General features: G+C 54.1%; 1 protein-coding gene across 1 annotated transcript; it reads left to right on the top strand.

The window, feature by feature from the left end:
• Positions 1-528: 528 nt before the first annotated feature.
• Positions 529-11,984, top strand: Rsad2 (radical S-adenosyl methionine domain containing 2). Its single transcript, XM_048353460.1, has 6 exons — positions 529-928; positions 2,557-2,718; positions 5,982-6,211; positions 7,784-7,933; positions 10,114-10,146; positions 11,754-11,984. The coding sequence occupies exons 1-6, from the start codon at positions 562-564 to the stop codon at positions 11,916-11,918; spliced, it is 1,107 nt and encodes a 368-aa protein (XP_048209417.1). The 5' UTR covers positions 529-561; the 3' UTR covers positions 11,919-11,984.
• The last annotated feature ends 888 nt before the right edge of the window (positions 11,985-12,872 follow it).

Below are 12,872 nucleotides of genomic sequence, written 5' to 3'. Positions count from 1 at the left end.
CAGATAAGGGAAGCTCATCCTGTGCCCAGAGTACACGGGCCATGGCGATGGACACAGGACAGGCCCTCGGGCCGTGGCGATGGGGCACAGGAGTCTCATGCCAGCGTTTCCAGCTGCTCACGTTCTCAGGTGAGGGGGTGAGGTCAGAAGATCATGGTGTTTCACAGTCAATCTGGGGCAGAAAAGCCCAGGAAGTCCCATCTCCAGTTAGCCTGTCCATAGCCCGAGTGCAAGCATGACTCAAGTGGTAAAGCACCAGCCATGAGCAATCAGGCTGATCCGACTGTCTCTGGCTGAGTACTGAGGCAGGCTGGCCTCGGTGGAAGGTTCAGCAGGAGGCCAGGCCGCCTGCCGGCCCGGCCCCGGCCTTCGCTCCTGGCTCGGTTTCTACTTTCATTTTCACTTGTGAGAAAACAGAAACTCACCCAGCTGAGCGTGCCCCACGGGGGTGTGTCCGTCCCTCCTCCCCGGCCCTGGTTCCCGACGGGGCGTGCTGGGAGGGCCTCCCCTCCAGCGTGGTATATAAGAGGCCGGGGTGGGCCTGGGCATGGCAGAGGCAGCATGGGGGGGCTACTGCCCGCCGCCCTGGCTGAGCGGCTCCTGAGCCTGTGCCGGCAGCCGCTGGGCTCCCTCTGGGCCAGCCTCACCGGCCTGCTCTGCTGGATGCGGGCAGCCTTCCTGGGGCTGGGTGCTGAGGAGGCTCGCCCCCGAGGGAGGGGAGACCCCTGGGGGGGGACCCAGGAGGAGGAGGAGGAGGAGGAGGAGGAGGAGGGAGAAGGGGCTCTGCCTTTGATCCCCACCAGTGTCAACTACCACTTCACCCGCCAGTGCAACTACCAATGTGGATTCTGCTTCCACACCGCTAAGACGTCCTTTGTGCTGCCCCTGGAGGAGGCCAAGAGAGGGCTGCAGCTGCTGAGGGAGGCCGGTGAGTCCTGGGCGCGGGGGGAACGCGGGGCGCTGGGCCGTGCAGAGGGGGGCGGAGGGGAAGAGGCCACACGGGGGGGTGGGGGGCCCGCCCCTTGCCCACCGCAGGCCGGCGTCTCCCGGCAGGAAGCCGGGCAGAGGTGGCCAAGGTGGGCGGCGGCGAGGGGCGGCCGTTCCGGAGCCTCGGTGTGGGCCTGCCCGACACTGAGTGGACATCCGGGCCCGGCCCCGGCCTGTGACCCTCCGAGGACAGTGACAGCTGGCAGGACAGGCTGGGACAGGCAGATCCTCAGAGAACCGTTTGGGACAGGCAGGCTAGCCAACACGTCCAGCAAAGAGGAACGCTGGAAAATTCTCCAGCAGACGCGTGGTAGCAACCCTCGGGCCCTTACGTCTGAGTCCTGTCTATGTGGTTCATAGGAAACTTTTAGCACAGGATATTTAGCAAAGACGGCAGGACACTTGCTCTGCGGCCTTGCTGGCTGGCCCCTGGCCCCTGGCCGGTCCGTCCTGTCCATCGCCTGAAGGTATTTCAGTGCCAACAGCAGTGAAGTGCCAAGGCAATGCCTTCACTTTCATCCTGTCTGCTCGCCTTTCCTCAGTCATCTCCTGGGCCGGCAGCTAGTCGTCTCCCTGCTCAGCGTACTGGCTGGAGGGGAACAGTCGTGCCCAGACCTTGCCTTCCACGCGTGGAGAGGCTAGGTGCCCGGCTGGCACACCGTGCCCTCTGGTGGGCACACCCACCCGTGCTTCCTGGTGCTGGGCCTTCTATACGTGCAACCATACAGTCTGTGTTTGACTCCGACTCCCTCTGCCCGGCTTTGTGCTCAGTCACCCACCCACCGCTGGTCACGCAAGTAAGAAGGTGCACCTTGCCACCTGTGCTCTCTGACCCAAGTTCCCGGGTGTGCCTCAAGGGGACTTGGGTAATTCATTCCACCGCTTCTTCTTTCTTAACTGAAAGAATGCTCTCTCGTTGAAATGCGGCCTCTTAATTTACCTTCCATCGGAGCGAACACTCTCACCTGTCCTTCAGAACCCAGTTTAGGAGTGTGCAGTTGAGGCAGGTTCAAGCTCATCTTCCCAAGTCTTCATCTTCACGTGCCCAGGGGAGCGTTGGCCTGCTTGGAAACTCTGGTGCTTCTGCCTCCTCAGCAAACCCGTTCCTCTGTGCAGCTAAATAAAAGGAACAAAAACAAGCGCTTCAGGAATTTTTTTTTTCTTTTCCTAGACCTTGAATGAAAGATGTGCTTATTCTGGTAGAGCTAGACAGATGGTAGGAAAGGGAAGATAGGAGACGCTTCTGTTCCAGGTTTGGTAGGGTTTGGTTTTGTTGTTTTGTTTTTTAGTTTACAAAGTACATGTTTGCCACGGTAGTAGAAACGGAGGAGAGGCGAGCATGGTGTCACACGCCTGCAATCCCAGCACTCAGAGGGGGAAGCAGGAGGATGGAGAGGGTCGGGGGCAGCCAGGGCTGCGCCGTGAGACCTTGCACCAAAACAAAACAGCAAAACGAGCTATGGGGTGGGGGCTCGGCCCCGCGCCTCGAATCCCACCCAAACGCAGCAAGGGCGCGCCGGGAACACGGAGGAAAAGGACCGTTCCTGAAGTCTGTTTCGCCTCCCGCAGGCATGGAGAAGATCAACTTCTCGGGAGGGGAGCCCTTCATCCATGACCGAGGCCGCTACCTGGGCGAGCTGGTGAGGTTCTGCAAGGCGGAGCTGGGCCTGCCCAGCGTGAGCATCGTGAGCAACGGCAGCCTGGTCCGGGAGCGGTGGTTCAAGGACTACGGTGAGTCGGGGCCTGACACGAGGGGCACTGCTATTAATACCACTGGGGTTCTGCGTTTCCTTCCATCCTGGGCCTTCAGCCAGGCCTCCGGCGCCTTCGGCGCAATCGGAAGGAAAGGAAAACAAATCTTGCTTATTCTAATCCTCCCCCAGGCTGTGTGTGGTGGGTAGGGCTGTTTCAATTCTGCAGGAGTCGAAGTCAACAAGCGTGCCAGAATAGACAGCGCAGAGTGTCGAGAAGAGGAGTTGCCCGCGCCTGCTGCTGCAGCAAGTGTCCTGTGGACTTAAATGGCCTGTATTCTGGCTGCATACTAGGAGACATAGCTCCGTAGAGACTACATGACCCAAGACCGGTTACATCAGACGCTCAGGGTGTTAAGATTGACAGGGGTGGGGGTCCCAAGGAGCCCTTGTCTGCAGCCAGGGTCAAGAGCCTGGGACTTGGGTCCCCTTGGCGCTAGGGGGCTCCTGGAAATGCCCTTGCTTGTCACTATGGTCGTTTCAGGAGGCACGCGGGGCCTCCTCTACAGAACACTTCTCCTTTCTTCGCTTGGTGAGTCACCGGGGCTTTGAGTTCTTGGAAGGCAAAGCTGGTGCCTCTCACGCGCCGGGGCTGTTGGCCGGAAGTGGGGTGTCCCTCCCAGGGTGGGGACAGAGGCTGTGCCGCGTGCTTGGAGCCGGGTGTCAGATACAGGTTAGGCGGCAAGAAGGACGCCAAGCTCTGGGACAAGGCCACACCGATGGACTGGGCTTGGCGTCTCCACGAGAGCTCTGGGAACCAGATTCCGTGAGACAGGAAGGGAGTGCGGAAAGCCGAGGGCCTGGAGATGAGGGCGTGGGGGGGTCTCACCTCCGACAGCACCCTCCCCTCCAGGATGGGCTTGGCCGGCCTGCCCCCCGGGCGTGCAGTAAAGGGAGCAGACATTGCCGCGCGCTGCTAGCATGTGTGCATGGCAGATAAACATGCAGGACGTGGGAAGGCGGCGGGAACGGCACCGGAAAACACGCGGTCCTGTGTGCAGTGGTGCCCAGGTTCACAGCCAATTACAGACTTTTCATCGGCTGGGGGAGGGGAGGAGCTGCTTAGATGGATCCTTGCCAGGTCCTCAGACGACTCAAGATCCGCAAAGACTGGGCTCTACACTCGATCTTCCAAGTAGAGACAGTCATACATAATGTGAAATATTGTGAGCACCTGAGGAAGGGGCAGAATATGTATGCCTGGCTCCTGCCTAGCCCTCCTGCTTGTCCACCTTGGGATTGGAGGGTCAGACATGGACCTGGACATTACAGTGGAGGAAGGGAGTGGGTGGGCTACCACCACCGCTCTGACTCTGACAATTTGCTACAGTTACTGGCGCCACTCACTCGCCATTATAAGTAGGGCTTGTCAGACCCCAGGACACAGAGCGAAACATGACCACGGGGGAGCAGACGGCGCAGAAGCAGCAGGCGTTGGGGCAGTGACAGGACACCGAGCCGTAGCAGACGTGGAAGCCGACCGGAGGACGCAGTCCTGTCACGGACGGCTCCTTCCGTCTCCGGCTTTGAGCTCTGGCTGAGGAGTACGGAAGGCTGCTGAGAGAGGACGAGCTCAGTGGCTTACCTCATCCCGACATGGTATTCCACTGCAAATCTACTTGAGAGCAATGTTCAGGACATTTTGAGTTGCTTTCTGTAATAGATGGTTGTTTTATTCCGCCCCTGGGTTGTGCTTGATGCTTGTTACACAGAGGGAACACAAAGTGAACCCTAAAATCATGACAGTTACAGCAGAGCGTAGTGACTTAAAGAATCTTTTTATTTTTTTGCCAGTCCTGGGCCTTGGATTCAGGGCCTGAGCACTGTCCCTGGCTTCTTTTTGCTCAAGGCTTGCACTCTACCACTTGAGCCACAGCGCCGCTTCTGGCCGTTTTCTATATATGTGGTGCTGGGGAATCGAACCCAGGGCGTCATGTATATAAGGCAGGCGCTCTACCACTAGGCCATATTCCCAGCCCCTTAAAGAATCTTTTACAGCCCAGCTTCTATAATTTGGAAGTAATTTTAAGAAAGTTGTTTGGGAAGTCATCGTATCCAAAAGCGAGCCATGCTTGGCTAACTGTAAAGAATCACCGCCCAGGAGAGCACCTGTCCTGCTCAGGTAGACGTCGAGTGCAGAGTTGGGAAGGAAGCAAGAGTGGTCCCTGGGGTCACAGGAAAGAGAGACCTGAAGTCACGGAAGCCATGGCAGGGAGCCCTGAACCGAGATAGCCCTCCCCAGTATTTCCGTGTTCCAGTAACACCCTGCTATCAGAGCCCCGACGGGGTCGCCTGGCAGGGAGGGGGCTGGCTCGATGGCTTCCGTTTATCTCAGTTTGCTCAGCTTCTGCTACTCTTGCACCTGGCATGACACAGAGCCTCTGTAAACATTTAGATGGAAAAGCATACCCAAGACATGTGAAGACGCTTGTGAGCTTGGGGGTGCTACTAGATCTACCTGTCTTGCTTAAAGCAGTGTCGTCCAGATGACGGGAAAGGAGAAGCAACTCTATCATTGCTTACAGATAAGCCAAGAAACTTCCATAATAGAATTGCTTCATGAGTTATAGGATTTCTATGTAAGAATACATTTTTTTAATATTTATTTATTTATTTTTGGCCAGTCCTGGGCCTTGGACTCAGGGCCTGAGCACTGTCCCTGGCTTCTTCCCGCTCAAGGCTAGCACTCTGCCACGTGAGCCACAGCGCCGCTTCTGGCCGTTTTTTCTGTATATGTGGTGCTGGGGAATCGAACCTAGGGCCTCGTGTATCCGAGGCAGGCACTCTTGCCACTAGGCTATATCCCCAGCCCCCAAGAATACATTTTTTTAAAGCCCTAATTTAAATAAAGTACTCATCCACACACACGTACAGTTTCAGAATGGTCACGTATAGGTATTATCACATTGCAAGAAGTGTTTCATTGGTGTGCATTAATTGCACGAGGGGGTCGTGTGGCACGTCCGCCCATGTAAACAATGTCCCCCCCCCAACCTCGCTTTCTCCATCGCTCTCTCTCACCCTCTCCACTCCCCCTTCTTAAAATAAGTTCATCAGGTTCTATTTTTAATGACTGTTTTGTAAAACTACCACTCAAACTTCAGCAATTTTCTCAGGTAGAAGGAAAGCTGCCACTTAACACGTAAGGCACAGAAGCAAACGAGTTACCTTTTTAACATGAGCGTTAAGTGAAGTAACGACTTCGTGCCTTGATGGAAGAGCTCAGATGTCTGTTCTCCGCAGGTGACTATCTGGACATCCTGGCCATCTCCTGTGACAGTTTCGAGGAGCAAGTCAACGTCCTTATTGGCCGTGGTCAGGGGAAGAAGAACCATGTGGAAAATCTTCAAAAGCTGAGGATGTGGTGCAAAGATTACAGAGTGGCTTTCAAGATCAACTCTGTCATTAATCGATTTAATGTGGAAGAAGACATGAATGAACAAATAAGAGCCCTGAACCCTGTCCGCTGGAAGGTGAGTATGCCGTGTTGCCTCTGCCCGTTTTTCATCCAGAAAGCGTGGAGTGATTCAGCAATCCAGAAACCATTCAGAGACTTCCACCCACACAGAAAGCTCCGAGAGGCTTGCCAATGCAGACAACACCGCTAGACCAGAAAAACGCGAAGAAGCTCACCAATCTAGGAAACACTGAGAGGCTCACCGGTCCCGCAACCACCGAGAGACACGGCAGGTTGCCGGGGTGGCTCAGCTGGTAGAGCATCAGCTAATGGGTGGAAGCATCAGTTACCCAGGCGCAGGACAAAAGTCAATAAAATAACAGAGACTCGACACTCCAGACAACACGAAGAGACTTGATCGCCCATCCAGGGAGCATTGAGAAAGGTTCATCAATGACACGGAGAGCAAGGCTGACTCTGAGGATCTGACCTTTTGGGACAAGCCCTTGGTCATCCTTTCAGCTACATTGAGCTTTCCTTTGTTGATGAAGGCTGAAGAAAGATGAGCGACAAGAAGAGAAGGGACTTTTAAAAGTGGGGGGGGGGGTTTCATGCCACAAGCCAGAGCAGAACTTCCAAGACCTAAGCGTTTAATTTAGACCCAGCACTCCTACCCCACCTCTCCTCCTCCATCTCTGCTCTTTTGTTGTTGCTGGGCCTCTCTCTCTCTCTCTCTCTCTCTCTCTCTCTCTCTCTCTACATACATATATATAATATAGTAAATATATAAGATTTATTCCCTCTCTCTCTCTACATATATATAATATAGTAAATATATAAGATTTATTCCCTCTCTCTTTTTAACAGCACTCTAAAATATTACTTTATTTTCACTTCCTTTTGCTGTCGAGGTAACTTTTCAGTGTCATGATGCATCAGATGCCAACCATGACACACTTGCTTGCTTCACACAGATGATCAACGTTTGTGCAGCCCTGAGAGAGAGAAAGGGGAGCTGTTAGGTAGATAGGGATAAAAGTGGAGGACGTAACACCTGGGTGATGACAGGTGTCCACGTGGTGCTGTCTCGTTCCCACAGTGCCTTGGGTGCTAGTGCAAACGTTTCTTCCTCCCACAATGCCCTGGGTACCTGCTCACCCAGTGAAGACACAGGAGGCCCTCCGTAGGACAGAGTTGTCGACTCCTCTTTGGGGCCCCTGCACGGAGGGATGGAGAGCTGCTTTCTTCCATGGATTTCTTGTCACTTCCCGTGTTTTCTCTCTTTGGCTTGTTCTTGTTTCCCAGCCCTTACCCTCTCTTTCTGAATCACTCTAAGTTTGCCATTTCGTGACCCCAAGGGGAGGGCGTTGGCTCTCGCCTGTGGAGGAACCTTGCTCCCCAAGATGGTTATGGAATGGCGGCCCCAGGCCAGGCACCACGCTCAGTCCGGTCGCTCCTGCGGCTCGAGGCCTGCCTACCCGAGCTGCCTCTCCTCTGAGAGGCTGGGTACCTGGCCCCCACCGGCTGGTGTGCTAGTATTGAACCCACCTGAGGGCAAGCTCTCAAAAAGGGGTTCGTCCCTGCCTGGAGGCTTGTGGTGAACAATGGTGGAAAGGCCTGTGCCTAGCAGCTCTTCCTCGTCTTTCAGGTCTTCCAGTGCCTCTTAATTGAGGGCGAAAACTCTGGACAGGATGCGCTGAGAGAGGCGGAAAGGTTTGTCATCAGCGATGAAGAGTTTGAGGAATTCTTGGAGCGCCACAAAGACGTGCCCTGCTTGGTGCCTGAGTCTAACCAGAAGGTTGTATGATGCAGGAAGGCCTCGTTTGCTCCCACACGGTCGCATCAATCGCAGGGTGGAGAGAGCTCTCACCCACGAGCTTTGCGTTGCTCTTTTAGAGGTCCCAGCGTGGGGAGGTGGGAGGAGGGCAGTACCAGGAGAGAGGGGGCTGAGATTCGCCACGGCTGCCTGGCCGCCACACACAGTCTTGGGTACGTTTTACTCTTGCTCTGCACAGACAGGTAGCGCGTTCCTTGGAGATGATGTGGTTCTACACAATCAATCACACCCACAACCTTGACACAGTGACTCACAGATACAGAACCTCTGTGTGCCAGATAGGTGATTCAGTGTCCAGACAATAGGAGGAACTAATGAATGCTGCTTTATTTCTGCCAGCATTGCCGTAGCAGTTACTTAAATTACTTGAATGGATAACTTAGGATGTTGGATTGGCTAGGGGAAATGCTTTGCCCGTCGTCTCCCGTACGTACGACTGGATGCGTCCGATGAGCACCAATTTCATCCACAGATTGCGTAGCCCACGTTCGCCGCCGTGTGCACAGGAAGTGGTGACCGAGCCCTGGGTGTTCACCGGCCTGGCTTGAGTCAGTGCGCGGTCCGTGTGGCCAGCTCACTCCACGCCTTCGTGTCAGGTCTCAGGCCCCGGAGAGAGGGCGGGCCAAGCGTAGATGCCGACTCAGTGGTCAGAGGCGGCTGCCGGCCCACAGCCAGCCTCCAGCCGGCCGGTCCAGAAGCCGATCGGCCCACGACGGAGGGAGAGCCCGGCCCGCCCCCCGACGCAGCACCCGAGCAAGCTCGGAACCCTGGAGGGGGAGGGCAGGGTTAGAGCCAGCCAAGAACAATATTCACGGCTGATGAAAATAGCCTGCCTTCCGTTTTCAGGATCTGTGTCCTGTCGTCGGCACACAGCTCTGCCAGCTTCATTCCCTTGCGTAGTCTTTCACCGTCGCTGTTGGGGTACAGTGTGGAGCTGGTTAGCTGTGGTCTATGAAACAAAATGTTTCTTTTTACTACCTAGCCATTTCCATAAACATGCTGGCCTGTCCCTTCCCATAGGGGCAAGGAGACGAGGTAGCCTAAACATTCAAAGCGCGGGCCTGCTATCCGTGGGCCCACAGGGCCCTCGGACCTCAGGTCCCCGGGAAGTAATATCGGTGTCTTTGGGCAAAGCGACTTGTAAGCCCCATGAGAACCACACTGAAGGGAATCTTGCTCTCTATAGTGCGCAACAGGGACTTCATTGTAGGGGCCCACATCTCCGAGTGCTGGGGAAGGGGCCTGGAGGGGGCAGCCAGCCGGAGAAGTCCTCGGGGTGACATTTCTGTACTGGATACTTGTAGCCTGAGGCAGGGAATCTAGGCTAGCCAGAATCTGAAGGGACAGGAATTGACCCTCTCCTCTTCAAACCCTAACACTCAGATGAGATTTAAAGAAAGTGAGGCAGGGTAGATTAGGGAAAATGAGGCACTGTAAACAGCAGCTAGGAATTCAGAAACAAACTCTCTTTTTACTTTAGTCCTGACACTCCTTCCTAAGCTGTAATACTAGTACAAGCAGAAAAAAAGAGAAAGAGCACCTTTATTTGACCTTGCCTGCTACCCCAATTAGTGTGCTCTGGAAATTCAGCAACGACATCATTAAAAAAAAAAAAAAGTGCGTATCCTATCCTAGAAACGCAGACACTTGGCAGAATGACCCCTCCTGGCACAAAGTACTTATCTCAAGGATGAACATCTGTCTTTAAAATGTAAGGAAGAATGCATTTTTTGGGTCTTTGAATGGATGCCCAAACATAATCATCATCTAAGTTTAACGAGCAGCTCAAGTGATAAAAGTGTAAGGCCAAGGGATTAAATGTACCTACTGTGCCTTTAACACACACACACACACACACACACACACACACACCTGATGTCAAAGACCCCACTGTCTCCCTTCTAGTGTGCCTCTGTCTTTCTCCGTGCCTGCTTGCTTCCTCCCTAAAAGCCTGCCAAGTTTTCTTACCATTGTGACTGGTCCAGCAATTCTTAGTCTGCGATCCAAGCCACGAGCCTGGGAATAAGCAGAGGGGAATTTCACACGCCCTCACCTGGAAGACAGACAGACAGTTGCGCACACACGCTGAAAAATACATAGGTGGAATGAACACTAAAATTTCCCTTGATTTCTCTTTGCAGATGAAGGACTCCTACCTCATTTTGGATGAATATGTGAGTATTTCTCTCGTGAGTTAGAAAGGATTGCTGAAGAACCGATTAAGCGGCAATGTCCGTGGGCTGAAATGAACACGGCCATTTCATGCCGGTTTATCCTTCCCCGGGGGGCAATACCTGGGTTCACGGTGGCGATTCGTCCCACCAAGAGCTTGAGCCTTGTCCTGTGCCTGGCTCTGCACTCACAACGCCCTGGGCTTGAACTGGCCCCTGGGTCTGTGGATTTGTACTGGCCCCTGGGGTGTGGCTGTCACCTGGAGCCCGACTCAGAGAGGAGCGGGCTGGGCAGCAGAGCCATCTCTCTCCCCCCCCCCCCCGCCAACCCCACCACAGCCCGCTCTGATTCCCTGATTACCACTGACAGCTGGGAGGGGGGTCTGGGCTCGCCAGGCACCATTGTCGTGATTTCCACCCCCCCTGCCCAGGGGAGGAAAAGCGAGCCGCCTTGCCCCTTCCGCCACCCAGCTCCCTCGTCTTTGTGATTATTCTGGACGTGTCCATCTTGTCAGTGGTTCTGGCAGAGGTCAGATAATTCCATTCAAAGGGGAAGTGGCTTTTTGTGTGTTTTTTAGACACAATCTCTAACAAGAACTACAGGTTCAGTGTTTACGTAGGAGGTTTTCTTCTTTTGAGAAACGTGTTTCCCAAGTTTGTCAGTGAGAATTATTGTAGGAAATTCATTTTGTCGCCAACATAGTATTTATAGAGCCCAAGGGGAAACTGATCGGGGCAACGCTGAGTTCATGCCCCCACGGGGATCATGTGACACGCAGATTGCCCCGATGGACGAGACCTTCCCACAGTGATCCCCCCAAACTGTGCTCTCCCTTTCCTCGTGATAAACACAGCTGGAGCAGGCGTAGTCGAACCCACGTTTCCAGCTGCCCACCGAATAACCTTTTAATTCTTCATTTATTGCTTAACCTATACGATGTTCCTTGCGGGGCGGGGGGGGGGGGGGAAGGGGGAGTTCGAAGACCTCATTCCTACCTACGATGTAGAAAAGAATAGGAGAAAAATGAACAGCAAAAAAAAAAAAATGCAATAGCAAGGACAGATGGAAATGAAGCCCCTTCAAGGGCGCGCGCGATTCTTTCTGACTGGGCGTTTCCTGCCACACGGCTCCTTGGCCTCCTCCTCCATTCCTTGAGGTGCTGAGGGGAATTCAGATCGGCCCGTCCATGCACAGATAGCAGGTCTTCCAGCTGCGGTTTCCCGGCCACACGGTCCTCGTCCCCGCTCCCGGGCTCGCATACGACGATTCTCTCCCGTTTAAAAACGGAAACCACGATGGAGATGTCCTCGTTCTGGGGCGTGGCAGCCCGACTGCGAGGGGCTCGTGCTCCGACGCGGCCTGCGGCCCTGCCCGACAGCGGGGCTGGTCTGGGGTGTCTGGGCCAGCCACTCCCCGCGGCTCGAGCACATGAGCGGGGGGACTGAGCCACCCAGGTTAGACCATACCACACATCTGTGGACACGATTCGGACATTAAAGGTGTTATTTCGGATGGAGCCGCCCCCCCCCACCCCCAATCAAGTTTTACGGGATAAACCCGGGGGTGGGGGGTGGGGAACCCCTGTTTCTTACTCTATTTTTTTTTTCAGATGCGTTTTCTGAACTGCAGACATGGACGCAAGGACCCTTCCAAGTCCATCCTGGATGTGGGGGTGGAAGAAGCGATCCAGTTCAGCGGCTTCGATGAGAAGATGTTTCTCAAGCGAGGAGGGAAGTACGTGTGGAGCAAGGCAGACTTGAAGTTGGACTGGTGACGTGGGGAGGGGACGGGACGCCAGCCTCTGGCGGAGAGAGGCCAAGGGCGGCTCCGTCTTCCTGGCGGCAGGTTTGGTTTTCTCCTCAACACCACCTCTAACTGCCGGCGGATGTAAGGGTCCCGTGGGGGCCTGCAGCCCGTGGACAGTGCTCACCGCGGCTCGGCGTTAGCTGGTCGGCTTTGGAGAAAGCACGTGCGGCTTGATGTTGGCGTGCCTTTCTGTTTTGTTTTAAAGGCACAGAAGAAGGATAGCCAAATGAAAGCACAAATGGACCGCCTGTGTTCAGGACCCATAACCCACTTCACAGACGCACTGTGGGAAGTAAGCTCCCGGCAGTCTCTGTGAGGCCAGTGTCTAATATGACTTTGGATTTGTTTCCTTTGAGTGTTTTTACTGTGATTCCTTTGTTTTCACTTGGAAGCTATTATTTTACAGTATTTTAAAAGAATTTCAGAGTCTGTTCCTTCGGGGACTAAATATAGACTGAGATGCCAGCTTCGCCGTCTGGAAACGTTACCGAATATCTTCGCCAATAATTTCTGTTTGTTGAAACGCTTCTGCCTTTATGCCATGGGAATATTTTATCCAGAAATGAAGAAAGGGTAAGCAGATAAGCTCAAGGAGCACCAAATGTGAATGTCATTGTCATCAGGAGGACTTCCCGCAGGGTCTCTTCCAAGATTCCTGGCAAAACCAAGATCCACTTTACGTCCTTGATGATAAGACAAGGGCGGTGACGGCATGGTTATGCCAACCGGTTTCTGGGTCCACACTCATCTGTCAAGTAACAAATGGGCGTTCTCTTGAGTAGGTGACTGTGTTCTTGTTGTGCAGTCCCAGTCTCTAGCTTTGTACTGGCTATTCACCGCAGCCTGGAAGCTAAGCAGTGATATCCAGGATTAGAGAACACTGTGCCTGTAATTCATGCAAATGAAGTCACAGAACCGTGTT

The sequence above is a fragment of the Perognathus longimembris genome, chromosome 8 (assembly GCF_023159225.1).
Source record: "Perognathus longimembris pacificus isolate PPM17 chromosome 8, ASM2315922v1, whole genome shotgun sequence".
Lineage (NCBI taxonomy): Eukaryota > Metazoa > Chordata > Mammalia > Rodentia > Heteromyidae > Perognathus > Perognathus longimembris.
The sequence above is the reverse complement of the archived record's forward strand: the minus strand, read 5'-3'. Positions and strand labels throughout refer to the sequence as shown.

Excerpts from the sequence above, each read along its gene's own strand:
- Rsad2 (XM_048353460.1), top strand. The coding sequence starts at position 562 with ATGGGGGGGCTACTGCCCGCCGCCCTGGCTGAGCGGCTCCTGAGCCTG. Across the intron at positions 6,212-7,783 it reads TGAACCCTGTCCGCTGGAAG|GTCTTCCAGTGCCTCTTAAT; the intron begins GTGAGTATGCCG and ends CTCGTCTTTCAG. Across the intron at positions 7,934-10,113 it reads TGCCTGAGTCTAACCAGAAG|ATGAAGGACTCCTACCTCAT; the intron begins GTTGTATGATGC and ends TTCTCTTTGCAG.